The following is a 27,301-nucleotide window of genomic DNA, read 5'->3' on the forward strand; positions in this document are numbered from 1 at the left end:
CTAGGAAATGCTTTTCAACGGCATCACAGCCTGATTGGTGGAGAGAATTTGAAACAAAAGTTATCAAAGATGGTTCCTTACCCTTAAACCATGGTAAACCGTTGTGTCACCCCCCCCCCCCCCATCCTGCACATGTAAATAAACAAACATTATTAATCTTCACTAACTTGAAACATTGAACATGATGACTTGGTTAATTGATTTTATAGTAGGTTAAAATTTTTGTAATTTGCACTGTTAAATTTGATGAATATTTTACACTGATAAATAGGTACTGCAAGTACTTGTCCGACATATTTGTGTTTCAGGAACACCAATAAATGTATTTTCAACTTTACTCATCTTTATCATTATCAGTGTTTTTATCTGCCGATTGGCTGACAGGATCACATGGTCCATTTCTTACATGATAGGGATGCTAATGGTAGCATCCAATCATGTACGGTTTTACTGCCCAAAATTATTATTTAGCAGTATTTTCTGTAAGAAATCACACGGAGCGGTACGATCTTCAGGAATCTAGCTAGCTGTGTTTGTCGGCCCCGTTTTGACAAATGGCTTTAAACTTAGTTAGCAGTTTGAATGCAACACATAATCGGACACAAAGCGATTGATTGCATACAACACAAAAATTACACAGCAGCTTTTCTGATCCCAATGCATGAAAGCAAGCTAGGATATGTTTAGTGTGGTGTGGAATAAGTCCCATCAATGTACAAATATTCCCTGAAACAACATCGTAGCATTCATAGCAAAGAAAGGTCCTGTTTTTTTTTTTAGCATCATGCAAAGAAGTTTCTAAAAATATGTCCGCAACGCTGGAAGGAGGGACGTCAGAGGAAATCTCTAGTGAAGGCTTTAGGCTCATTAAGAATCAGGACTGATCTGTGCAACACCTCCTGCCGGAGAGGCAGCAGCTCCGGCTCGGCTCGGCTTGGGCCAGCTGGCAGAGGAGAAACCCGCAAGGACCCATTTAACCCCTCCCCTCAATGACGGTGGTGATGGCCACCATTGGGCCAGTCCTGGTGAATTTTCTTTATATATATATATATATGTATATATATATATATTTTTTTTTGGTGACAAAAAAAAATCCCCCCAAAAGTGGAAGTGGTGGTCTTTCCAGTGGGCGAGCATTTAAGCTAAAAGTCCATCTCTTGTGTCTCTTCTAATGAAGGGATTAGTGCACACTCTCGCTATACAAGCCATTCTCTGGCGCACAATAGCTTTTTTTGAAAGAAAGTTTTGTCGAGGCTTCATTAGCGATGGCCTCCAACCGGGCGCTGAATGCAGGACACATTTGGACCAATTACTTGGGCAGAAAACAACTGTCAGTCATTCTTAAAGGGGAAGGATCCCAATGAATAAACCCCATAATCCTTGGTCTTCCTTGTGGTCCTTTGTGGGTTTTCTTAACGGGTTAGTTTGGTTCATGGATGAAATGCCGTCAGCAGATCCTTTGCTCACTTGAGTGCAGGGGGGGGGGGATTTGGAGGACTTAACGTGGAGCAACAAGTGCCACTGAAGACCGGATAGTGTCAGTTGACTACTTAGAGGCTCCAGGGACACCATGTGCACAAAGTAGAAGCTAACGGTAAGCTAAGCTCGTCTTGTTTTTCCACTTCAACATCTAACAAACTATGAAGTTGCAATAATTTGTTCTGTTTTTTTTTGTTCTCTTGCAAAGACAACCATGTGAGTTTGTTGGACTTTCCGCAGCACCCGGTCCATCTGCTAGGGAGTAACCCAGAAACCCAACTTCTAGATCAAAGACCCAAATACGGATGCAATTGTCAATGGATGCCCTGGGAATCGTGGAAGACAGTTGCCTTGACAACTATGACATAGCAAAAGGTGCCGGGTCCAGTTCCTCCGGGGTCAGGGTCCACAGCATCGATGTCATCCTGGGCTTCACCAAAGACCAGGACCCCCTGCTCCACACTGTGAACGATGACAGCCAAAACGGTGGTAGGGAAAACGCAGAAAAGCAGGACCCGTACGGACATCTTGCAGAACTGGGAGGTGACAACTCTCAACATTCATCCTACCACGGTGAGTCTTAGTTTTGGGGTTCACATTCAAATGAATGCCAGACTGCAAATTAACTTTCACTACTAGAGAGAAGTTCCTTCTGTTTTGTGTCTTTCAACTCGGAGTCTCGTGCTTGATCTCTGATGGTTGGAACACCTTCAAATCCCCAAATCGGGCAAAAACTCTGGTGATACAATGGCTGACATCATTAGCCCACAAAAGGCCAAAAACTACAAGATAAACAGTAAAGTGCTAGCGCCTAGTCCAAAGACTCTCTCAATTGCTAAAACTGGGTCAGACTGACGGGTAAAAACACCCGACCATCAGACCAACACAGGAACAGGAAGTCAGAACAACAGGTGGATTATGTAACATAAATATTGCGTTATCTACACGAAGATATCTACCTACTTTACAGTTGTCTAGAACTCTAGTACTACCCCTCAGTCATGGCAAACTGTCTTATCTGGAACCACCAGTAGATGTTTCGGGGTCATGACTATTTTTTTGGACTCCAAGCGCAGTCTAGATTACAGTGGTTGTGGGGGGGGGGGGTTCTTACAGCTTTAACTCGTAGCATCTGTTACATCAATACATCATACATACAATACAAATACAAATCGCATACATCAGTGCTTCCCGAATAGTGATGCAGCCACCAAAGGGAACTATCAGGGGTGGTGCAAGAGGCTTTCATGTACAAACATGTACAAATTAATGCTTATATGCTCTCCATTATGTTGCATTTTCCTGCTTTCAGTTTCAAGTTCGGTCTTTAAGTACAGATACATAAATAGATATAGTTTCTGTAGTATTTCAAATCGGGGGGGGGCTGACCAAAAATAATTGAGAAACATTGGGGTAAATTATCAATATGAAGCAATCTAGCGCCTTTACAAACTGCCTACTGTCTATAAACCACGAGTAGAGGTGTTGGTGTCATGACAATTCTTTGGACTACAAGCAGAGTCTAGATTACAGTAGTGTTTGTGAGGGGGGGGGGGGGGTGGAGCCTCGTGGCTTTAACTTGGAGCATCTGTTACTTCCCCGGATTAGGGGAAGAATTCAGTGAAAGATGTCAAGAAGACCCCTGGTGGTAAAGAATCCTCTGCCAAGGCCTGCAGACAAGATTTCACTAGCATAAACAATGACGTATTTGTAGATAGCAAAAAAGTCTAAACAACACAAATATTGATTCCGTTCTTCCAGCATCAGATCTGTTCTCCAGCGGCAAATGCGATGAAGGGATGAGCGGCATGCAAAAGGACATAGACGTGGCCAAGGACTCCCCCAAGAACAACGTGGAGGAAGAGCACTCCAAAAAGAAACACCGGAGGAATCGAACCACCTTCACCACCTACCAGCTGCATGAGCTGGAACGCGCCTTCGAGAAGTCACACTACCCGGACGTCTACAGTCGGGAAGAGCTGGCCATGAAGGTCAACTTGCCCGAGGTCCGCGTCCAGGTAAAAGACCACTAGCAGAAACCCCACCCATCCAGACGAACATGGATTTCTGGCAAATAACCCCGACTTCCAGGTTTTCATACGCTGTTGGACAAAACCTGAACCTGTAAACTTAAGATCTAAAGTCTTAGTCCACATCTGGAGACCTACTTCCTTCCATAGAGAGATAGTATAAAGCCAAGTGCTTAGAGACTGAGGTGCTGCACTCCAAAACAGTTGGGTAATAGACGCTTTGCTGGGGGACCAGGTCTTGATTGTTCAACCCAATGGTCTAAAACCAAGTCCTTTGAGACAAAGCTAGTCCTCCCCAGAAAAATCGAGTCTTCACAACCCAGTTCAATATTTTTTTCTCTAAAGTCAATACCTCACCAACCAACCTGTGCCCTCAAGCAGTTGGCCGTTCAGTTTGGAGAGTCAACTTGCGACATCCGAAGTCTGTAGCAGCTCTAAAACCTTCAACCTTCAAAGTATTCAGGGATCCAGTATTCAGTTTTCAGGCAGAACCTCAGCCTCTCTCTGCAAAACAGCCCTAAACTCTAGTTTCTTCAGGAGGGGGGTCTTAAACCTGTAAATCTCCTGTCCAAAATGAAGTCCTTCAACATTAACTTTCAGGTGACTTTGGGGTTGGGGGCGGGGGGCTAGACTGCTTTCTGGGAGACTGAATGTCGCCATCTTAAAAGACATTTTCAATCTATTTTCTATTTTAAACTTAACTGATTCCCCAGTCAGCCAAGAAGCAAAGCGTTATTTTTAGACCCTGGCTTGGTTCCGTGGCCCAACCTGCTGACTGCCATCCTTTGTCCACTTCACTGCAATTGCCAGAATGAGTGACAGTTTGGCTAACAGGCCTTGATGAAGGTCCGCCGTCCTGTATGATGCACATGGGGGGAATTCCGCAGTGTTTATTTAGAAACACTTTTTGCTCAAGAGAACCCGAGTATCATAAAGGATGCCTGTGGAACTTGATCAGTTTATGCTAAATGGTTGGTAGTATGACAACTCTTGTCTAAGGGGTTGGTGTAGGATCCAAAGTATTGATCCTCTAAAGCTAGACAAGAAGGTCTAGTCCAGATAAGAATGGTTTTGTGGTGTGGGTAAGATCATTACCACTACCGTCAACAAATACCATGAAGAACCAGAACCAGAGTGACACTAGGAATAAAGTCTATGCTGCATGGATCTATGTGCAGGTCTGGTTCCAGAACCGCAGAGCCAAGTGGCGCCGACAAGAGAAGATGGACACCACCACCATGAAGCTGCACGACTCGCCCATGCTTTCCTTCAACCGGCCCTCAATGACCCCCAGCATGGGTCCGGTACCCAACGCCATGCCCCTGGACCCCTGGCTCACCTCGCCGATTCCCAGTGCCACGCCCATGCACACCATCCCCGGCTTCATGGGCTCGCCTCAAGCGCTGCAACCAGCCTATCCCGGCCACGGCTTCCTCAACAGCCCGTCGGGTTTGGTGCAAGGGATGCAGCCCATCGGGGGGCCACCGCCCTACCAGTGTTCAGCCGGGTTCAATGACAAATACCCCATGGAGGACGACAGGAGCTCCAGCATCACAGCGCTGAGGATGAAGGCCAAAGAGCACATTCAGTCCATGGATAAAACATGGCAACACATGTGACCGTTTTTTTTTTTTTTGGTTTGTTTTTGGCTGCTCCAGTTGAATGTTTACATTCTGTGTTTTGTACCATGGAGAGGATTTACAAGCACAGGAATCTTTTCTTACTTGTCTTGTAAATAATTGAATGTACCCATTTGGATGGATTTATTAAGGATACATTTTTGGTTAAATATGCAGACTTATATACAGTATACTGTATATATACAGTATATTGGGGGGGCAAGGGGAAGAAAAGACTTGTTCTTGTCATTCGTCACGATGACTTCAAACTCCAGTGACCAGTGTCTCTATAGGTTCAACAATCTTCTATTAGAATAAATGTCTGGACTGTGTGCTACTATATTGTACTTTAATTTCTGTGCTTTATGAGCGTTCGATCAACGATTAATATACAGTATATGATATACTATTGTACTTCAGATGAGAATGAGATGGTCAAAATGTGCTAATTTGAAGGAGGAGGAGGGAAGCCTGTTCGGAGTTAAAGCGTGTAATCTGGCCCAGGAGGCTAATTTAAACAGACAAGCCTGCCTCTTAACACCTAATTACTGTTTTTAAAGCGATTAAGTCCAGATCCTCACTCATAGACTGGACGCCCTCAGATGGCCCCTGGAAAAAAAAAAAAAAAGGTTTTCATGACCTGATTATCACTGAACGTCCCCCGCCACCCCACGGTTCTTCATGTTGTCACAGTCGTCATCCTCATGCTGCTTATTGATAAAACGTTTATTATTAGAAATATCCTGGATCAATCACCTTGACTTTTTTGAACAGGCCATGTTTGAAAATGACTGTGGAATACGCCTGGCGGGTATGTAGAAAGTATTTCTAGGTATTAGTCACCTTGTGGTCGTTTAGAGATATCACTGATAGGTTTCATTTCCTGTTCTGTGGTTATCACACTTTTCCATCTTTGCCACCTTTCTATGATAAACCACCTAAAAAACAACCCACATCATAAACCTATCCATTTTTTATGCTGCTTAGAGTGGCAAGTATGCTGGAGCCTATCACAGCTGTTTTTGGGCCAGAGGCGGGGTACACCCTGGACTGGTGGCCAGCCAATCACAGGGCACATATAGACAAACAACCATTCACACTCACATTCATACCTATGGACAATTTGGAGTCGCCAATGAAGATAACTCGAGTTCAATTCCACCCTCGGCCAATCTCTGTGTGGAGTTTGCATGTTCTCCCCGTGCATGCGTGGGTTTTCTCCGGGTACTCCGGTTTCCTCCCACATTCCAAAAACATGCTAGGTTAATTGGCCACTGCAAATTGTCTACAGGTATGAATGTGAGTGTGAATGGTTGTTTGTCTATATGTGCCCTGTGATTGGCTGGCCACCAGTCCAGGGCGTACCCCGCCTCTCGCCCCAAGACAGCTGGGATAGGCTCCAGCACCCCTGCAACCCTCGTGAGGATAAGCGGTAGAAATGAATGAATGAATATGAAATTTGTCAGATTTTTTTTGTAAAAATTGTTTTTTTAAATCAATAAAAAATATGAAATTATTTAGGGAGACTTAAAAACATTTTAGGCCTAATGATGCCACTGGTGTTTACTATAAGGTACACCGGATTATAAGGCACAGTCTTAGTCTAGGGGTCTATTTCTGTACTTAATCCATGTTATTATAAGGCGCATGATAAAAGAAAAAAAAATAATTCTACTATTTAACAACCACCAGTCCAGGGTGTACCCCGCCTCTCGCCCCAAGACAGCTGGGATAGGCTCCAGCACACCCCAGTGACCCTAATGAGGATAAGCGGTAGAAAAATGAATTAATGAATATCCATCCATCTTCTATGCCGCTTATCCTCATTAGGGTCGCTGGGGTGTGCTGGAGCCTATCCCAGCTGGGGTAATATAATATAATCAAATGGTCTAAAATTCGGCCATCACAAAAATATTAACTGTGCAGGCTTAGTTTAGAACATTTTTGTCTAACAAGTAAATAAAAATAATACATAACATCAATAAAACAATAAAAGTAATATAGAGTAAAACTACTCACCCTTTGAGGACACTTGGAAGAATGTTCTAGTTCCAGGTCTACGGTTATCATCACAATTTCACCCCAAGTGCTTACATCACAGAAAAAAACACAAAAATGTCAAAGACACAGCATAATTGTCACAATATTTTTCGCCAGAAAACGTTAAACTCCATATTTATACCACTTTTGAGGTTTCACAATAATGTTGGCAGCATGTTGTAATTCTGCAATGGCCACTCGTTAATAGCAGAAAGTCAGAACATTCAGTGAATAAATGTTGTGGTACAAGTATTAGTATAACTTACTGTATGCAATGTGCAAAAAACTTGTTTTCTTGCAACACACACACACACACACACACGCCTAATTAATGAGCCCCGCAACACAGTGAGTTGACCTCAATGGCGGCCTGTGGACGTGGCGATTCGCCAGGCCTGTTAGGCTGATGAGGCTCCACTCCATCAAGTTTGGGGGTGGGGGGTCAGGACACCTTCCCACTGCAAGCATGCACACCAGCCCACAAGGTAAATATGACTATCTCCTATTTTAGTACCAGAATATGCAGCATATCAGACGGTAGTGGTCATAGCAGGACACATTAGGTATACAATAAAAAAATAGTGTTATTATGAATATCAAAGTTAATAATTAAGTGTTGGCATGATTGGATGTCTTAGGAAGGGAGGTGCCATTTAGTCACTGCTCTTTAAGGGGGAAAGAATGAGGATTAAAAAGTGCAAAATAACTCCAAAAGTAGCAATGTCTCCATCAACAAACCTTCATTTAGCAACAGGTCTTGGTTTGGGAGGGGGCTGCACTCCTGATTTGTTAATAATGACGCACATGACGGTGTGATTTGCTTGGCCGAGCGTGACGTAGGGCTGGGGGGGCTGGGGGGTGGGGTTCGGGGGCTGCATTAACAGGCTGCCAAGCACAACACGGCACCACGGTGGAAATAATAAGTGAAAGCAGTGGAATTAATTGGGTTTGATTCAGAGGGGACACCATTTTAACCCCCCGCCCCCTCAAGGTTTGGATAATTGGAGATCACTCCATATGGTTGGCGCCAGTTGCTTGGAGAAGAAGGACGTTATAGTGCTAAAATAATACTAATAATACTCCTAATAAGTACACCTTGTATGAATAGTGATGAGATATAGCAATGAGATAAAAACACATTTTTGTGTGAATGAATGTGAGTGTGAATGGTTGTTTGTCTATATGTGCCCTGTGATTGGCTGGCCACCAGTCCAGGGTGTACCCCGCCTCTCGCCCGAAGACAGCTGGGATAGGTTCCAGCATACCTGCAAACCTAGTGAGGATAAGCGGTATAGAAAATGCATGGATTAAATGATTATCAGACCAGAATCTTTCCATGGTGTCCCAACACTAAAAATAAAGTACCCCTCCCCCACCCCCAGGTACTCCAGTTTCCTCCCACATTCCAAAAACATGCTAGGTTAATTGGTGACTCCAAATTGTCCATAGGTATGAATGTGAGTGTGAATGGTTGTTTGTCTATATGTGCCCTGTGATTGGCTGGCCACCAGTCCAGGGTGTACCCCGCCTCTCGCCCGAAGACAGCTGGGATAGGCTCCAGCACCCCAGTGACCCTTGTGAGGATAAGCGGTAGAAAATGAATGTTTGCTTCCAATGAAAAATATTGCAGTATATTGGCAAATATAATGCTATGTATTAGGAAATATATTTCCATATATGGGATCTTATGTTTATATTTTCCAATACATTGCAATATATGCATAGATCATATATGTGTATATATTGATACATATAAAATATATCTTGTGATCAAGACCAAAAAAGGACTATATTTTTACATATATAAAATTGCATATAATTTGGGATATATAAACTCATATATTATATATTTGGATTTAATATATTTCAATATATTGAAAGCGGCAATCATTTGTATATTCTGCAATATATTGCCATATATTACATGAATATATAATATATGTACAAAAATATATTATTCAATGTATTTATAATATATAATGTATTGGAAAATATAATGGAAAAATAATATATTATAATATAATACAATATATTTAAAGTAATATACTGATAAATATATTTTCTTTTCATAAGGGATCTGATACATACAAAAAATATCTTGCAATCAAGACCAAAAAAGGACTATGTTTTTACATTAAAAAAATGCATATAATTTGGGATATATAAACTCATATATTATATATTTGGATTTAATATATTTCAATATATTGAAAGCGGCAATCATTTGTATATTCTGCAATATATTGCCATATATTACATGAATATATAATATATGTACAAAAATATATTATTCCATATATTTATAATATATAATGTATTGGAAAATATAATGGAAAAATAATATATTATAATATAATACAATATATTTAAAGTAATATATTGATAAATATATTTTCTTTTCGTAAGGGACATATCTCCCCAACTCTCGGAAAAACTGATTTTCTGCTCACCCCTGATTCTGTTTACTGGCTCACTGTCACAGGAAGTCCAAATGATTCATTTGGTCCTTAAACATAACGTTTACTTTATTTTAATCTGCCGGGCCTGCCTAAGTGTTGAAACCCCAATTCCAAATACATGTGAGCATGTCGGAGGAACCTGATGGTGAATTCTATTTGATGTCACAGAGAAGTGCGACCCCCCTCATGATCCAGTGATCGGGGGGCAGCATGGTCCCCAGCACTACTGCAGTAATGTAATTGAGGTCGGTGCGTTTGGGTTTCTTGTAAATGGGACACACGTAGTACTTGGGGTCGGGGGGGGCAGTGGAGTTGATAGCAAACATGTGGATGACAGGGAGGGGCGTGAAGAGCACTTTGGGCGCCGACTCAGTCAGGCACGAGTTCTTCTTGTCCCAGTCGGCGCCTTCCAGGAAGAGACCGTGAACGTACACGCCCTCCTGTTTTGGGGGGGGGGGGGGGGGACATGACAGTCATGGTTTTGGATGGTATCAATTAAAATTAGCATATGGTGTTTGTGTGTGGTCCGTGGCTCACATCCGGGTCAGATTTGATCTCCTCTTTGGCCTTCTTCAGGACTTTGTTGTCCAGGGTGACGGAGTCCAAAGCCCAGCCTTTGTTTGCCCGGGTCACCTCTTGCCTCATCGCAGTCAGAAAACCTTTTGGGCATTCATTGCCATATACTGCCTTGTTATTGTCAGAACACACACTGCTGATTGCAGAAACGTACACACTGAAGCAAGGTAGAGGTCCGTGCTCCACGATGTGCTATCCATATTTTATGTCACTCACCTTGTGGGTTGAAGAAACCCGTCATCCAAAAAGTCCTGGGCCGCCCACTAAAAACCCAGCGGTGAAACTGCCGGTTCCTGTCCAGAAGCTCAGTGAACCAAAAGCCCAGCGTCGTGGACTCCCACGAGAGTTTCCGCCACACGTTTGGTACACGAGCATCAAAGATGTTGTCCAGGGCATCACGCAGCGTCTAGCGAGTCGAGTAAAAGACCAGCGTCTTTACACGTGTAAAAGTACCGAGCAAGAAAAGCAAAATAAAGGACATCCGGTCGCCCCCGACCTCGCTCATGATGATGGTGCCCTCTATGGCCAGCTTGAGATCCAAGAGAGTGGAGCGCACGATGGAGATGATCCTCTGCATGCGATCCACTTCCTGGCGTAGGAAGATGTTCATGGGGTTGAGAGCGCCCATCTTCTTCAACCTGGCTTTCACCTGGTGTAAGAAAAAGAGGAGACAAAGCATGTTAGCTTAGGATGACCTTATCCTCAAATGTGCTGTATGATAATTGGATAATGATTAGAATAACAACAACAACAACAACAACAACAATAATAATAATAATAATAATAATGGCTGCACGGCGGTCGAGTGGTTGGCGCGCAGACCTCACAGCTAGGAGACCCAAGTTCAATCCCACTCTCGGCCATCTCTGTGTGGAGTTTGCATGTTCTCCCTGTGCATGCGTGGGTTTTCTCCAGGTACTCCGGTTTCCTCCCACATTCCAAAAACATGCTAGGTTAATTGGCCACTCCAAATTGTCCATAGGTATGAATGTGAGTGTGAATGGTTGTTTGTCTATATGTGCCTTGTGATTGGCTGGCCACCAGTCCAGGGTGTACCCCGCCTCTCACCCAAAGACAACTGGGATAGGCTCCAGCATACCTGCAACCCTAGTGAGGATAAGCGGTATAGAAAATGGATGGATTAAATGATTATCAGACCGGAATCTTTCCATGGTGTCCCAAGTCTAAAATGAAAGTACCCCCTCAACCCCCAGGTACTCCGGTTTCCTCCCACATTCCAAAAACATGCTAGGTTAATTGGCGACTCCAAATTGTCCATATGTATGAATGTGAGTGTGAATGGTTGTTTGTCTATATGTGCCCTGTGATTGGCTGGCCACCAGTCCAGGGTGTACCCCGCCTCTCACCCGAAGACAGCTGGGATAGGCTCCAGCACCCCCGCGACCCTTGTGAGGATAAGCAGTAGAAAATGAATGAATGAATGAATAATATCAATACAATGTGCTTATTTTTTCATGATGATGTAATACTTGGGTATTACTGTGCTTCAATCCAGAGGTCTCCCGTCTCTCACACCAACTACCCTCATGTCCTCCTTCACTACATCCATGAACCTCGTCTTTGGTCTTCCTCTACGCCTCCTAGCAATATATATATATATATATATCTCCTGTGGTCCCAACCATCTCTGATTTGTAATGTAATTCCAAGGTCTCTAACATGTAATGTCCCTCTGATGTACTCGTTCCTGATCCTATCCATCCTGGTCACTCTCATCGAGAACCTCAGCATCCTCATTTCTGCTACCTCCAGTTCTGCTTCCTGTCTTTTCCTCATACGGTCTCAATCTTGTCATGTGACATCTTACATATTAGTCATCAAAGTTCATCAAAGAGCAATGTAATATGAAGTCCGGCCCACCTCATGAGGGATGTAATCAGGAGGAAGCTTGTCCAGCATGTCCTCAGCCATGCTGTACACGATGCTCTCTCGAGTGGCCCCCGACCCGCCGCCGCTCTCCTTGGGCTGGATGTTTGTGATGGTGTCCAGCACCTCGGCTGACGTGTTCCTCTGATAGCTGCAGTGCAACGTGTGATTTTATTACATCGTGTTAAATGGTTACATTTTTTATTCAAAGCACAACTCACACAATGTCGGCGTTGGGGTGCAGCCCCAACGCTTGTGTGGCATCCACGGCAGGCAAGCCCTGAATGTAGTCCACATACTCCTCAATCGTCTTGCATATCGGAATTTGGTACTCGGTGTAGAAGCAGAACGATGGGTCCAGCATTTTTTTACTGAACCACACCTGCAATGTAATTATCATAACCATCCAAAGAATTGGTACACAATATAATTCAATATGATATAATCAATGGATGATGTAGGACAGGGGTGCTCATTAAGTCGATCGCGATCTACCGGTCGATCGCGGAGGTGGTACTGGTCGATCGCTGGTCGATCGCGGCGTGACATTACAAAAATATCATCCCAGCATCAATGCCGTCACTTGATTGATATACAGGGCAGCCATTCAGATGACAACTGAATGTTGCCCTTCGGGCGACCAATCAAATCAAACAACGTCTCTAAGTGCAGCAGAACTTACGATGTCAGCCTATCATCCATCCCCGTTACTTGATTGACATACAGGACAACCAGTCAGATGACAACTGAATTTTGACCTTTAGGTCACCGCTCATGCGTAAACAACGATGCAAAGTGCTAAGCTAGTCGGCGAATTGCGTCAGATTTTAAGCCCTCGCTAAAGTTTATGGTCACTAAAATGAGTGAAGGAGCTGGACCAAGTAAAAAGGCAAAAACATATCACTTCCATACGGAATGGGAGGTGGACTTTTTTTTCACAATGTCTTTTTCGAAGTGCGTTTGCCTGGCTAACCTGGCTATCAGCAGCTACTGTCCGGACTATGCATCCCTGGCTGGTTCAATTCACTGCAAGTCATCAAAGTAAACTCAGGTAATTACAAAAATGTTAATTGTTAATTATGTGTGTTTTGCAATATTGGCTCATTTGGTTATGTAAGGTACATCAACATACATTGTACGTACAAATAATCCTCAATACATTTGAAAATAAATAGATGTTTTGCATTTTTGTAGTGGGTAGATCATTTTGACTCGGTCATTTTAAAAGTAGCTCGCATGCTGAAAAAGTGTGAGCACCCCTGATGTAGGACATTGATTTTCAACCACTGTGCCGCGGCACACTAGTGTACCTTGAGAAACCGTCAGGTGTGCCGTGAGGAATTATCCAATATCACTTTTTATAGTTAACATTGATTAATCATCATTTGCAAATATTATGTCAATAGCCATGAATATATGGACCCAAATATTCCAATTGCATTTGGTATATTTGCTCAAACGGAAAGAATTGAACAGGGATGGAATATTCCTTTCCCCAATCCAATTGAGGTATCTTGTACCCGCTCAAACGGAAAGTTGTCAGGGTGCGTTCTTCTTCATGGTGTTTTTCTTCTTCTGTTGTTTATTGGCGGTTGGCAAGCAGCTTTCGTGTGCATTAGCGCCATCTGTGGAACAGAATCTAAACCCTTCTATACGCCATTCACAAGTCCAGTTTTATTAAAAAAGAAAATATATATCTATATAAAACATGTCCTGAGTTTAATTATAAAATATTAGCAAGATTGAATGTGATCTTTTCCTGTTTAAATTAATCCCGGGTGCGTTCTTTCAGTGCATGCTCAGATATGACGTAACACGCAGATCCAGACATTCTTCAGTTTTAAAAATGGAGGCCAGCAATCGGCACTTGACTGCTAGGCAAAGTTTGTTTTTGATTCTAACTAAATTTCAAGACTGGACAAACGAAAAACTGACAATACAGAGTTATTCCAACAAGTGAAAGAAAAACTTGGGGAAGCTGGTATCACATGATGTTGATGTTTACATTTTACTGGGCATGCCTTATTGACTATTCTGGTTGATTTTCACGGTGCATGTAGACAAGAGATTGGAATATTCCTTTCCATGGATACCATTGTTTCCCGAAAGGTCATTCGGAAAGAGAAAACTAGTCATGTAAACGTGGCTACTGTGGAGTGTCTGTGGTGTAAAGACTGGCAGAGCAATGTAATATTGGTCCGTGTGGCAACACGTACCTTGTTCCTCCGATAGGCTTTTTGATGCACGTGTGAGGTCATGGTGACATTTTGTAACATTTTTGGTTAGTGGTGTGCCACAAGATTTTTCCAATGTAAAAAACGTGCTCAAACGTGGCTCAAAAAAGGTTGAAAAACACTGATGGAGGAGACCTGTGGTATTTTCATTCATTCATTCATTTTCTACCACTTTTTCCTCACGAGGGTCGCGGGGGTGCTGGAGCCTATCCCAGCTGTCTTGGGGCGAGAGGCAGGGTACACCCTGGACTGGTGGCCAGCCAATCACAGGGCACATATAGACAAACAACCATTCACACTCACATTCATACCTATGGACAATTTGGAGTGGCCAATTAACCTAGCATGTTTTTGGAATGTGGGAGGAAACCGGAGTACCCGGAGAAAAAACCCACGCATGCACGGGGAGAACATGCAAACTGCACACAGAGATGGCCGAGGGTGGAATTGAACGCTGGTCTCCTAGCTGTGAGGTCTGCGCACTAACAACTAGACCGCCTGTGGTATTTTAATATGACAAATTTCCTTGATCAAATATGGGAAAAATGACCAACAATGTGTAAAAATGTATTTAATGTCAAAATAGTAATAATAATAATACACTGAAATCTAGTTGAGTTGATCTCAGCTGGTTGCAGCCAAGCATCGGATGTCGCCTTGCCACAATTTATCGTTTGTCAAAGATCAGTACAATTAACTAGGCTACTTAAAGTATGACCAATAAGAGACTGGACTATGCAGCTACCTACACGAAGTTCCGGATCTTCCTTACCCGAGCAAAGCACTTCAGCAGGCGTTTGTCGTAGTCATCCGTCACCCTGCCTCCATACTGCACTTCAGCTAGCATGTAGCGCAGAGTCACCCACGACACATCCTGAGGAGAAAGTGTGATGAAGTCGTGTAAGATGACACCAGAAGAGATTGTATACACGTCCATGGATGCTCACCTTTCTGGGGCCGCAGTCATCCAAGTGTCTTTCAACAAACTCCACGCTTGCTGTGAAATCCGCAGAGTTGAACTCGTATGGGATGTTCCAACCCAGTGGTCCAAATTTACGTCGTTCCTCAAATTGAAACGAAAATATTACATGATATGCCAGATGTGGCGTGTGGTAGAGAAGATTATCACATACTACAGTATTAATTGTCCCTGTACCCTAGAAACCGCCCATGAATGATACGGGAAAAGGCCGAAATGATACTGTGTCAAAGCCCAGGGCAGTGATACTGATAAAATATAGAGTTTAACCATGTCCAGTATCAGCCCCCGTAGCTGTCCACTCAGAGCGCGCTGCTCTGGTATCGTGCCCGTGAAACAACCAATCAGAGAACAGCACACGAGTGCTTAGTGCCTAGTGCTTCTCCAGTCACCAAAAAACCCAAACTTGATTAATGGAACTTTAATTGTCAGACATTGATAAGATAAGACTGTTGATAAAATATTATTGTTGAAATATTTTTGCAATTATTGTATTTACACTGTTTAGATATAATACATGTAATAAACTCCACATTTTCTGGAAACAAAATGGTCTTTTGATTAAATAGTACGTGATAATAAGCTCATGATTAAATAGTATGTGATAATAATATCATCACATGGTTTGTCTGGTATCAGGCCAGGTATCATGCCCCCAAGTGTCAGTATCAGCCCGAGACTAATAACCTATAATTATTACATATTACAGTATTAATTGTCCCTGTACCCTAGAAACCGCCCATGAATGATACGGGAAAAGGCCAAAATGATACTGTTGATAAAATATTATTGTTGAAATATTTTTGCAATTATTGTGTTTACACTGTTTAGATATAATACATGTAATAAACTGAACATTTTCTGGAAACAAAATGGTCTTTTGATTAAATAGTACGTGATAATTAGAGGTTATCACATGGTTTGTCTGGTAACAGGCCAGGTATCATGCCCCCAAGTGTCAGTATCAGTATCATACTGGCACGCGGGGGCATGATACCTGGCCTGATACCAGACAAACCATGTGATGATCTTATTATCACATACTATTTAATCATGAGCTTATTATCACGTACTATTTAATCAAAAGACCATTTTGTTTCCAGAAAATGTTCAGTTTATTACATGTATTATATCTAAACAGTGTAAACACAATAATTGCAAAAATATTTCAACAATAATATTTTATCAACAGTCTTATCTTATCAATGTCTGACAATTAAAGTTCCATTAATCAAGTTTGGGTTTTTTGGTGACTGGAGAAGCACTAGGCACTTAGCACACTAGGCACTTAGCACTCGTGCGCTGTTCTCTGATTGGTTGTTTCACGGGCACGATACCAGAGCAACGCGCTCTGAGTGGACAGCTACGAGGGCTGATACTGGACATGGTTAAACTCTATATTTTATCAAATCTGTCTAGCATGTAAGGGCATTTAGATCAACAATACTATCTGCCCCAATGGCTGGAAAACAAAAAACAAAAAAAAAAACTCTATATTTTATCAGTATCACTGCCCTGGGCTTTGACGCAGTATCATTTCGGCCTTTTCCCGTATCATTCATGGGCGGTTTCTAGGGTACAGGGCCAATTAATACTGTCATAATAAGCTCATGATTAAATAGTATGTGATAATAAGATCAACACATGGTTTGTCTGGTATCAGGCCCAGTATCAGCCTCCGCGTGCCAGTATCTTCGGTCTCGGGCTGATACCATGAAACCATGTGATAACCTATAAGTATCAAAGAGGTTCCCCACGTTCTTTTGATTTTTCTGCATGCGCCCCCACATGAATACACACACTCAGTACCTGCACAGCCGAGTGGAGGAAGGCCACGCCGTACAGCAGAGGTTTCCACGTGGGCAGGTTGCTGACCTCCAACTGGTTCTGGGAAATGCTAACAAAAGTTCGCTTCAAACTGGCGCGAAGCCCCTGCGGCGGATCGTTGGTAAACTTGATGGAGGACTAGCGGGATAAAGGTTTGAGAAAGTTATAGAAAAACTCAGGATGTATTTGGACTTTAAACTTTGTACACCTGTAGAAGCGTGATGGAGAACAAGTCGTGAGGCTCGGTGGTGACCCACACCCTGAAGGTTTTGTGGATGGTCGCAGCAACTGTGATGGTTTCCAGCAATTCGTCCATGAACTCCAGTCCCAAGTGACAGTTCTGTAGAAGCACCCAGCCACCCTACGGGGGGAAAAAAATGGGCTCAGCTGATGCAGCCTCACATTGAATGACACCATACCAGAAAAGTGGAACACGCACCTCTGCCATTGAACTGTTGACAAGCTTCCTTGCGTGCACCTCCTGTCCTTGACCCATGGATATGGATCTACAGCCTGTCAGACATCATCAAATGGTGAGATCATGTGGGGGAAAAAAAACGCTGCTCTGAAGTCCGTAGACCCTTATGGAAAAAAAATATATTGCAGTATATTGGCAAATATAATGCAATGTATTAGGAAATATATTTCCATATATGGGATCTTATGTTTATATTTTCCAATATATTGCAATATATGCATAGATCATATATGTGTATATATTGATACATATAAAATATATCTTGCGATCAAGACCAAAAAAGGACTATATTTTTACATATATAAAATTGCATATAATTTGGGATATATAAACTCATATATTATATATTTGGATTTAATCTATTTCAATATATTGAAAGCGGCAATCATTTGTATATTCTGCAATATATTGCCATATATTACATGAATATATAATATATTGTATAATATATGTACAAAAATATATTATTCCATGTATTTATAATATATAATATATTGGAAAATATAATGGAAAAATTATATATTATAATATAATACAATATATTTAAAGTAATATATTGATAAATATATTTTATTTTCATAAGGGCGAGCTCACCCAGATTTAGTTTCTTTGCCAGGGCTTCAATCTGGTTGGTTGGATCCGAGCCCATGGACAGGAAGCAGATGAGCGGAGTGCGGGTGTCGCTTTCCTCCCACGTGCCGTGCAGGTTCAAAAGCACCGGCTCGGCAAAGCGGGTGCCCATGGAGTCTCCCACGTACTTCCTGGCCTGACACAAGGTCCGATCGGGACACCAAGACCTGCCAAGGAAGCGGTTCCATGGTTCCATGGATGATTGGGACTTGCATCACACACAAGATATAATAAATGTAATAATGTCTGACCTGATTAACATGAGTTTATTGAAGACATCAAGGGAGTTATAGTTATCTGGGAGGACTCCTTCCTCCGGAGCATCGCCATTGGCCCATATTTTCCATTGTTTTCCACTCTTAGTCACCTACCAACACAGAATGAGAAACAACGTGTGAGGATGACGATGCTTTCAAGGAAAGGTACGAGCCACAAACTCCTGAAGGTGAGACCTGATTGAGGATGGTAGCAAACTGTGGCAACTTGCTGAGCTCCACGAGGTTCAGCCACACAATGTCTAGGATCCAACCAAAGGGCTTTGGAGGGCATGCCTTTAGATCCAGTGCAGCGCCACCTGCGCGAAAAGCACTCAGGTAAAATTATTGTTTTTTTTATATGTACAGTACGTCTATGTGTCAAAACAGGCACCGCAATGGTGTTTACTGTGTTTTTATTGTTCTGACACCACAGGGTGGCGGATTGACTTGAAACTGTAACTTCAGGGTAAATCAGGACTGACCATAATTTGAGCAAGACTGGTTGAAAAACAGGGCGGCACGGTGGTCTAGTGGTTAGCGCGCAGACCTCACAGCTAGGAGGCCAGGGTTCAATTCCACCCTCGGCCATCTCTGTGTGGAGTTTTGCGTGGGTTTTCTCCGGGTACTCCGGTTTCCTCCCACATTCCAAAAACATGCTAGGTTAATTGGCCACTCCAAATTGTCCATAGGTATGAATGTGAGTGTGAATGGTTGTTTGTCTATATGTGCCCTGTGATTGGCTGGCCACCAGTCCAGGGTGTACCCCGCCTCTCGCCCGAAGACAGCTGGGATAGGCTCCAGCACCCCCCGCAACCCTTGTGAGGAAAAGAGGTAGAAAATGAATGAATGAATGAATGAATGTTTGAAAAACATGGCCAAACAAAACATCAGACTTAAGCCAAATGCGTATCACGGACGTCACGTGTAGATTTAAAAAGCTCAATTCATATTAGAGGCTCATTTTTGGAACACAGCTGTATGTTAAGATAGACGTAGCATTGGGTACTTGTGCTAGCTAAAACAAAAGCTTACCTTGATTATGCATGGTTAACTTACCGTCAATATCTAAAGATATTGAGCACCATGACTTTTTTTCTAATGTCCTTGTAAAACTGCTGTTTTTGGTATACAAAAGGTTGAATTTATCCACTTCAAAAATGAATCGTTTGTCATGCATCGTCTTCGTTGCAATGAGTGCTGGTTAATAATGCAGGGTCTTTTATTGTGTTAATAAGTGGAAGTTTATTTTTACACCAAAAGCCGTTTTCCAGCGGCACGTAAAAACTGAATTTCCAGGCTGATTAAAATAGAAGCGACTTGAACGCGTGCTACACATTTCACTAATGGTAAAACTAACCCACCCATGTCGATTACAAGCCAAAAAAATGCTCTAATGAGGTTGGCATAGCTTTCAGATTGAGGACCATGAGGTGATTCATACCACATGTCCGTCTACTTATACTGTAGTATGTAGAAACCCTTCAGTTTCCTGTCCAGAAGCCGTGAACGACATCATTGAAGCAGCAGGATGTTACCTTTGATAAGAATCTGAAACTGGCTGTGTTGTATCTTCCCGTTCTGCAGGTCAATCTTGAGGGCCATCAGCAACGTGAAGATGAACTTGTGGTTTTCATACAGTCCTCTCACTGTGTACCTGAACACTTCGAAAGTCAAGTACTCGATGATGTTGGCGATTCGTTTGGACGTTTTCGCCGACTTCTCTGACCTGCCAAAGTGGATTTGATGATAAGGAACCCCAACAGACACTAAACAGAGGCAAATTTGGGACTGGACTTTACCTTGCTAGTGAAATGTCAAAGATCTTGAGGAACTGGCCCAGGGAGGTCTGGTACATGACGTTGACCATGCTCATCTCCGTGATGAGGAAGTACAGTATGCTGCCTCGGCATGCCACCGGACGATACTCGGACTGAGCCGCCTTGATCTTCTCTTCTGCCTCTGCGGCGATGTTCAGCTTTATGCTGACCTCGGCCGCCGTTTGCTTGGTGGTGCTCAAGATGCCAATCATGGAGTCGTCGTCCACCAAGGAACCTGAAGACGTGCAGGCGTGTTGATGTCAATTCACAGCAGAAGCTATTATATGGAGCAGGGATTGGGCCATTCAGGTACCAGCATCATTTGTGTATTGGAAATTACCAATACCACCTCCGGAGAGCTCTGATCCATGTATTATATATATTATTATATATATTATAATATTATATTAAAAAAATTCATTCATTCATTTTCTACCGCTTTTTCCTCACGAGGGTCGCGGGGGTGCTGGAGCCTATCCCAGCTGTCTTCGGGCGAGAGGCGGGGTACACCCTGGACTGGTCACCAGCCAATCACAGGGCACATATAGACAAACAACCATTCACACTCACATTCATACCTATGGACAATTTGGAGTGGCCAATTAACCTAGCATGTTTTTGGAATGTGGGAGGAAACCGGAGTACCTGGAGAAAACCCACGCATGCACGGGGAGAACATGCAAACTCCACACAGAGATGGCCGAGGGTGGAATTGAACCCTGGTCTCCTAGCTGTGAGGTCTGCGTGCTAACCACTCACACGCTGTGCTGCCCTATAAATAAAATATTATTATAAATATTATATTATAATATTATATTTTGTTTTTTTATACCATTGTGCCTGAACGATTCCTGCAGCCCTGTGACCCCTGCCTTATAGCATTCAAATAAAATAAAATAAAATAAAATAAAATAAAATAAAATAAAATAAAATAAAATAAAATAAAATAAAATAAAATAAAATAAAATAAAATAAAATAAAATAAAATAAAATAAAATAAAATAAAATAAAATTAAATTAAATTAAATTAAATTAAATTAAATTAATAATAATAACCAGATGATGCAATGTCAGCAGACATTACGTGTGAATTCTGAAAAGCTTTGAAAAGGTGTGAAAATAAAAATTTGAGTGATCACAGAAGGCATTCGGAGGCCGAAGCTGGACTGAAATGCTGTTGAAATGAGCTAAAACGTAGAATGAAAGTAAGAATAAATTGGCAGTTTGAGCTCCAATCAAGAATGAACCAACTGTCCCTCGTCAGGAGGAGTTTCAACTCTTTAACCATGTTACGAGGGAGTGCTTTATTTATCATTAAATATGATTTTCTCAATTACTGAGTCGTATGGATGGAGTTCTCCAAGCTCATGAAAGTCATACAAAATATGATCTTTTCTTACCAAGGCACCCTGACATTCTGTTCTGATGTTTTTGGAAACTGTTAAACTGCAAGTCTAGATACTGTAAATAAAAAATACTTGTAACCTTTAGTGGTGCTGAGTTTGTACAGCAAGTTGTCTTCCAGCTCCTGCATCTTCCTCTTGTTGGACGTCACGTCCTCAATCAGCTTCAAGCGCTCCGCCTCCAGTTCCTGCCGCAAACATTGAGTCTTTAGTTATGCAACATCGGCATGAGTACATCCATTCTGGGAAGATGAAAAATAACCTTCTTCTCCGCCAGGATGACGCGACCCAGTAGCTGGTCCTCGAGGCCCTTCATGTTGACTGTGAAGTCAATAATGGACGTCTTGGCGCTCACCTCGGGGGTATAGGATGGATTGGGAAGTTTGGTGGTGATGTAGAGGCGGAAATTGGCAGACACATCCACATCTTTGTCTCCCACTTTCACCTTCACTCAAAGAAAAAAAAAGATGTTTAGTGCTGTTCATTGTTTTATTTTGGTAAGTTTTCCACTTCCTTTGTTTGATAGAACTGTCAATTGCATATATTTTTGTAAACATAGGACTTATTTGGGATATTTAGGGCTGGTATTATGTGCGACTGACGAGTGAGTGAGTCAACATGCATGCTGGCCATGTTAGCATCATATATTTGTAACCTCTTGTAACGTCCTCCATCAACTAGTATTTCACTTATCTTCACAAATCTTGTCTTTGCTTTTGCTCGGATTACCTTGAAGTTGGATCCAGATTTAAAGAAGTTCTTCTCAAGGATATTGTCCAGGGCGGGGTCCAGCTCTTCGCCCACATCTTCAATAAGCAGAGGCTTCCCCAAAGATACGCAGTCCTCCAAATGCGTACGAAAGAACTTATGGTTGAGAGAGGTGATCTGCAAGCGAGACGACACCCACGGTGAGATTTGGATCATGGTTCAAGAATGTCTAAAATGTGGGTCGAGGGCAAATTTAGGTATGAAAGTGAGTGTGGTGTGAATGGTTGTTTATTTGATTATTTAGTTTAGTTGATTATCAGACCGGAATCTTTCCATGGAGTCCCAACTCTAAAAAGAAAGTACCCCCACACCTCCAGGTACTCCGGTTTCCTCCCACATTCCAAAAACATGCTAGGTTAATTGGCCACTCCAAATTGTCCATAGGTATGAATGTTAGTGTGAATGGTTGTTTGTCTATATGTGCCCTGTGATTGGCTGGCCACCAGTCCAGGGTGTACCCAGCCTCTCGCCCGAAGACAGCTGGGATAGGCTCCAGCATACCCGCGAGGATAAGCTAGAAAATGAATGAATGAGATACTATTAAGAAGGGTGTAGTTGTTCTTTTAGAGTTGGGACACCATGGAAAGATTCCAGTCAGATCACGGACACTTCATCCTCAACAAGCAGGATCAAAACTGGCAACCTGGTGTCAGTCAGCAAGATCTTTTTTTTTCAAGGGGACCCAATTTCTTTGTTTCCATGTGCAGAAAAGTTTACCTGGAGGGAATTGGCTTTTTCCTTTTCGGTAATCCAAGTCTTCCCTTGAGTCTGGGGGTCGACCAGAAGAGGATAGCGGGATGCTTTTGTGACGATGATGCCATTTTGCACTGACAGGTCATCTCCGGGCAGACCCTGAAGGTTCCACTCACTGATCTAGAAGAGATAAGGACACATTGGATCTAGATGTATTAAGATGATTAGATTTGGTCTTCTTACTGTAGGAGCGTCCACCAAGGTAGCAATCAGGTTGAGGTTTTCTGTGAAGGGAATATTATTGGTCACCAGTTCATTCTTCCACATGTCCAGCAACATGTCCCGAAACAGCTGGTTGAAGGGACCACAGTAGGACAGGAAGCCAGTGAGCTGGAGGACGTCACCCACTAGTCTATTGATGGAAAGACAAGCACAGGACACTTTGACTCCACGGAGAAGTTCACTTTAAATGCCAACATACAAATTAATTCAAGGGTATCTGTTATGCTCACTTTTTGACCCTATGTATGTAGGGTCCTATAGAGCAGTTACACACAATAACCCGCACAGTAAACTTTCTAGATCTTCCAGAATCTGCACCTATTCCAGCTGTCAAGTCTTCAGGTGTATTAAAAAAAGGCTTAAACTCCAAAGTGTTCCTCTTTGAAATGATGTCAACACTTCATTTACCTTTTGATCTGGGATTTAAATTCCTTACTCTGCTGAGTCCAGCGCACCTTTTCGTTACTCAGCCCACCGATAAGGTCTGAGGCTGCCTGCATTTTGTTCTTGCACATCTCCGAGCGATTCACCAGTTCCTGGAGGACATTGATAAGTTAGATCAGAGAAGCTCGACATGTTAACGATATGTACAGTAGGTACCTGCTTCTCTTTCATTGCGGCGTCACTCCTGGCCTGAACTACCGCCAGCTCAGCCTCCTTCTCCGCTAGCGTGGCCTGGGCTGCCATTTGCTCATTGCTGGCCTTTCTGTAGCGCACTTCCTGAACTGCAAGATTAGCCTAAGGCCACACACAACAAGATAGTATGGTCAGTAAAAAGTTCCTTTATACAGTCTTTTTCGCTGTTCACTCCCGCTATGCAGCCTCTCCACCTCCATATCACCGCGGGGATATCCGATCATTCGGCGTAGCGAAGGGATGAATGGCATGAAAACAATAAGGAAGTCATAAATAAAACTCTATTAAACACTAAAACGCCACAGAAGGGGGCTGCAACTTCACAACTAGGACACCTGAGTTCAATTCCACCCTCTGTGTGGAGTTTGCATGTTCTCCCCGTGCATGCGTGGGTTTTCTCCGGGTACTCCGGTTTCCTCCCACATTCCAAAAACATGCTAGGTTAATTGGCCACTCCAAATTGTCCATAGGTATGAATGTGAGTGTGAATGGTTGTTTGTCTATATGTGCCCTGTGATTGGCCGGCAACCAGTCCAGGGTGTACCCCGCTTCTCGCCCGCTTCTCGCCCGAAGACAGCTGGGATAGGCTCCAGCACCCCCAGCGGAATAAGTGTTTCCCATTAAATGCATTCTTAGCATCTTTTTAGCCATTTTTGTATCTTTAGAATGCACTGAAATAAGAAAAATATACATGTTCATGTTTTTCCATATTGGTGGGGTCATGTGTTTCCATATTTTTTCCATGACTAGAAAATTAATCAGTCATTTTCCAGGTTTCCCAGATGGTAATCCTGTTAATGTACTTGTTGCACGGTAGGTTGAACAGTGTCATTGATTTTAATTGTGTGATGACACCAATCTGTTGTCTCAAGCGTAACACAAAGGCTAAGACTTGACCGATTTTCCAAACTCACCTTGAGTGGCAGCACTTCCTTGTTGATGTCATAGAAGGTGGCCATGGCTTTGGTCCAGGCGAGCAAGCCGGCAACGCTGCCACACACTTTCTTGGCGTTCTCCATGGTATAGTCCTCCATGTCAAAGTAGGGCTGCAAAAGTTCCACCGTCTCCTCGTTGATCTTGTCCTTGACAAATTGCTGGAGGTTGGCCAAAAAGCCTGTGCTGCCCATCAGCTGGAGAAGGAATGAAGGTGGAACAATGTGAGCCGCGCACAACAGACACAAGGACTAAATCAGGGTCCGTACCCTGAGAGCGTCCCCCCATGAGGGCTTGATACAGGGCAGATTTGGATCCAAGGTGACGGTTTCTAGCTTCCTTTGGAAGAGCAGCAGGCAGCAGTCCATGATCCTCATGATCAGGTGCGGAGGCTTGGCCAGTTTTCTCACAGTGGCAATGTCGGCGGGTTTGATGGTCTGCAGTTTTGTGAACATGCCGTCAGCAGGGATGCGCTACAAGTGGTTTGCTGAAGTGACAAAAATCTCACATTCAGAGCAGCTTCGGCCTCCATCAACGCTGGCTTGGCCGCCTCCAGTTTTTCCTCGGCGATGGCCTTCTCGTACGTGATCTCCTCCACGATCTTCTGGGCTTTGTCACTCACAGTTTGGACTTCGTTCTTTATCTTAGTGGCGGCCTCATTTCGGATCATCACCTCGGCTAACACCTGACATATGAGAGTGAAACACAAACATTTGTATCATGGAAGGTATTTCATGTGCCATGAAATACCCTAAATACATCTCCGACCTCATCCAAATTTACTCTCCAGCACACTCACTGAGGTCCGAGGGCCAGCTCCAACTTGTGGTGCCCAAGACGAGACTTAAGACCAGGGGAGAACGAGCCTTTTCTGTGGTTGGCTCCAAGCTATGGAACTCTCGCCCCTCCCAAGTAAAAAAGGCCCCCCAACATCAAAAGCTTTAAATCTTGTCTTAAAACCCACTTTTATTCTCTGGCTTTAAACTCGGAGTGAGTCGTATGGTCCTGTGTCTTCTTTTAGTTCTTTTTTTTTTTTAATTGGTTTTATTTTTTATATTTTTATTGCTTTGCGTCTTGTTTTTAATATCTATTTTACTGCTTTATTTTTTACTTTTAGTTTTGGATTATTACTTTTTATTTTACTAGTCTGTGCAGCACTTTGTAAACTCTGTTTATAAAATGTGCTACAGTAAACCTCGGATATATCGGATTCAATTGTTCCCACTGGTTTTGTCCGATATAAGCGAAATCCGTTATATGCGTATACCGGAAAATGTCCGTTTTACGCATATATCGGATTTATATCCGGTATATGCGTGAATCGGATTTCATCCGTTATAAAAAGGCACTTCCTTGACTATGTTTCCAATGTACCTGGACGCGAAGGCAACGCTACAAACGCTGCAAATGACGTCGTATAGCGGCCTGTCACGATTCGGCGAATCGGAGCGCCACAATGCGGCCATCCGATATATGCGAGGGAAATTTAATGGAAATGCATTGGAACGGGACTGGAGATTTTGTCCAAAATAGACGAAATCCGTTATAAAAAATCTGATATATGCAATGAATTTTTATTGGAAATGCATTACAGAAAAATTGGTTCTTTTTTATCTGTCCGTTGTGAGCGAATTTCCGATATATCCGAGTCAGATATATCCGAGGTTTACTGTATATAAATAAAATGGATTGGATTGGATGAGTACTACAAATCCCGTCCCTCCGCAAACACCCCACCCCCATCTTGTGTGTGCCGTGCTAATAATCAACAAACCTTGTCAGCTTTGGCGGAGGCCACCACCAACTCTTTCTCACTGACTTCAAGTTCTTTGGAAAGCTTAGCCACTGACACGCTAGCCTCCATCAGTTTGTTCAAGCCTGTAATACAAAATTATATGGAGTAACGTTATTCAAAATTCTCTTTTTGGTCTTCAAACAGTAGTATGTGTCCCTATAGCGTCTTTATACAGTATGCACCAAACCTGACTTATACAGCAAAAAGAGTTCCTTACATTTGTTTTGTTTGTCACACTTGAAACAAATTAAAACAGTCAGTTACAAAAAGTTTTTAAATAAAATGTGATTATTTAGGGAGAAAAAAAAACATGACAACTTCACAGCTTCACAGATTAAAAGCAACTTAGAAGCAGCCTCGAGCTGTCAGTCAGCTATAGACGTCAGAGCTGTGGTTTGCATCATTTTGTTAGGCCAATGTAGCATGAGGGCTGCACGGCGGTCGAGTGGTTAGCGCGCAGACCTCACAGCTAGGAGACC

The 27,301-nt window shown here is 42.7% G+C and overlaps 2 protein-coding genes across 3 annotated transcripts in view; one reads left to right on the plus strand and one right to left on the minus strand.

Annotated features, from left to right (window-relative positions):
* Positions 1-847: 847 nt before the first annotated feature.
* On the plus strand, positions 848-5,465 carry LOC131109543 (retinal homeobox protein Rx2-like). Of its 2 annotated transcripts, none has more exons than XM_058061680.1 (4): positions 848-1,594; positions 1,720-2,052; positions 3,241-3,497; positions 4,688-5,465. In XM_058061680.1, exons 2-4 carry the CDS (start codon positions 1,785-1,787, stop codon positions 5,126-5,128), a joined length of 966 nt encoding a protein of 321 aa, XP_057917663.1. In that variant the 5' UTR covers positions 848-1,594; positions 1,720-1,784; the 3' UTR covers positions 5,129-5,465. The 2 variants fall into 2 exon arrangements, with proteins under 2 accessions (XP_057917663.1, XP_057917662.1); XM_058061679.1 differs by having other exon boundaries at positions 851-1,594; positions 1,688-2,052.
* Positions 5,466-9,642: 4,177 nt separating this feature from the next.
* Positions 9,643-27,301, minus strand: part of LOC131109406 (dynein axonemal heavy chain 8-like) — a 68,895-nt gene continuing 51,236 nt past the window's right edge. The window contains exons 66-92 of the mRNA XM_058061364.1: positions 26,802-26,905; positions 25,536-25,712; positions 25,297-25,464; positions 25,009-25,224; positions 24,059-24,196; positions 23,867-23,994; positions 23,420-23,588; positions 23,201-23,356; positions 22,445-22,600; positions 21,978-22,160; positions 21,798-21,903; positions 20,295-20,547; positions 20,031-20,221; positions 18,691-18,812; positions 18,490-18,605; positions 18,203-18,405; positions 17,570-17,643; positions 17,339-17,491; positions 17,113-17,268; positions 15,272-15,388; positions 15,097-15,198; positions 12,312-12,472; positions 12,085-12,241; positions 10,700-10,852; positions 10,420-10,609; positions 10,165-10,286; positions 9,643-10,067 (exon numbers count right to left, since the gene is read on the minus strand). Of these exons, the coding sequence (XP_057917347.1) occupies positions 9,780-10,067; positions 10,165-10,286; positions 10,420-10,609; positions 10,700-10,852; positions 12,085-12,241; positions 12,312-12,472; positions 15,097-15,198; positions 15,272-15,388; positions 17,113-17,268; positions 17,339-17,491; positions 17,570-17,643; positions 18,203-18,405; positions 18,490-18,605; positions 18,691-18,812; positions 20,031-20,221; positions 20,295-20,547; positions 21,798-21,903; positions 21,978-22,160; positions 22,445-22,600; positions 23,201-23,356; positions 23,420-23,588; positions 23,867-23,994; positions 24,059-24,196; positions 25,009-25,224; positions 25,297-25,464; positions 25,536-25,712; positions 26,802-26,905 (4,259 nt within the window). The 3' untranslated portion in view covers positions 9,643-9,779. The remainder of the gene's footprint in view (positions 10,068-10,164; positions 10,287-10,419; positions 10,610-10,699; positions 10,853-12,084; positions 12,242-12,311; positions 12,473-15,096; positions 15,199-15,271; positions 15,389-17,112; positions 17,269-17,338; positions 17,492-17,569; positions 17,644-18,202; positions 18,406-18,489; positions 18,606-18,690; positions 18,813-20,030; positions 20,222-20,294; positions 20,548-21,797; positions 21,904-21,977; positions 22,161-22,444; positions 22,601-23,200; positions 23,357-23,419; positions 23,589-23,866; positions 23,995-24,058; positions 24,197-25,008; positions 25,225-25,296; positions 25,465-25,535; positions 25,713-26,801; positions 26,906-27,301) is intronic.

The sequence above is a fragment of the Doryrhamphus excisus genome, chromosome 22 (assembly GCF_030265055.1).
Source record: "Doryrhamphus excisus isolate RoL2022-K1 chromosome 22, RoL_Dexc_1.0, whole genome shotgun sequence".
In the NCBI taxonomy this organism is placed as follows: Eukaryota; Metazoa; Chordata; class Actinopteri; order Syngnathiformes; family Syngnathidae; genus Doryrhamphus; species Doryrhamphus excisus.

Coding starts and splice junctions, on each gene's coding strand:
- LOC131109543 (XM_058061680.1), top strand. CDS start 1,785: ATGCAATTGTCAATGGATGCCCTGGGAATCGTGGAAGACAGTTGCCTT. Junction 2,053..3,240: donor TCAACATTCATCCTACCACG/GTGAGTCTTAGT, acceptor CCGTTCTTCCAG/CATCAGATCTGTTCTCCAGC. Junction 3,498..4,687: donor TGCCCGAGGTCCGCGTCCAG/GTAAAAGACCAC, acceptor ATCTATGTGCAG/GTCTGGTTCCAGAACCGCAG.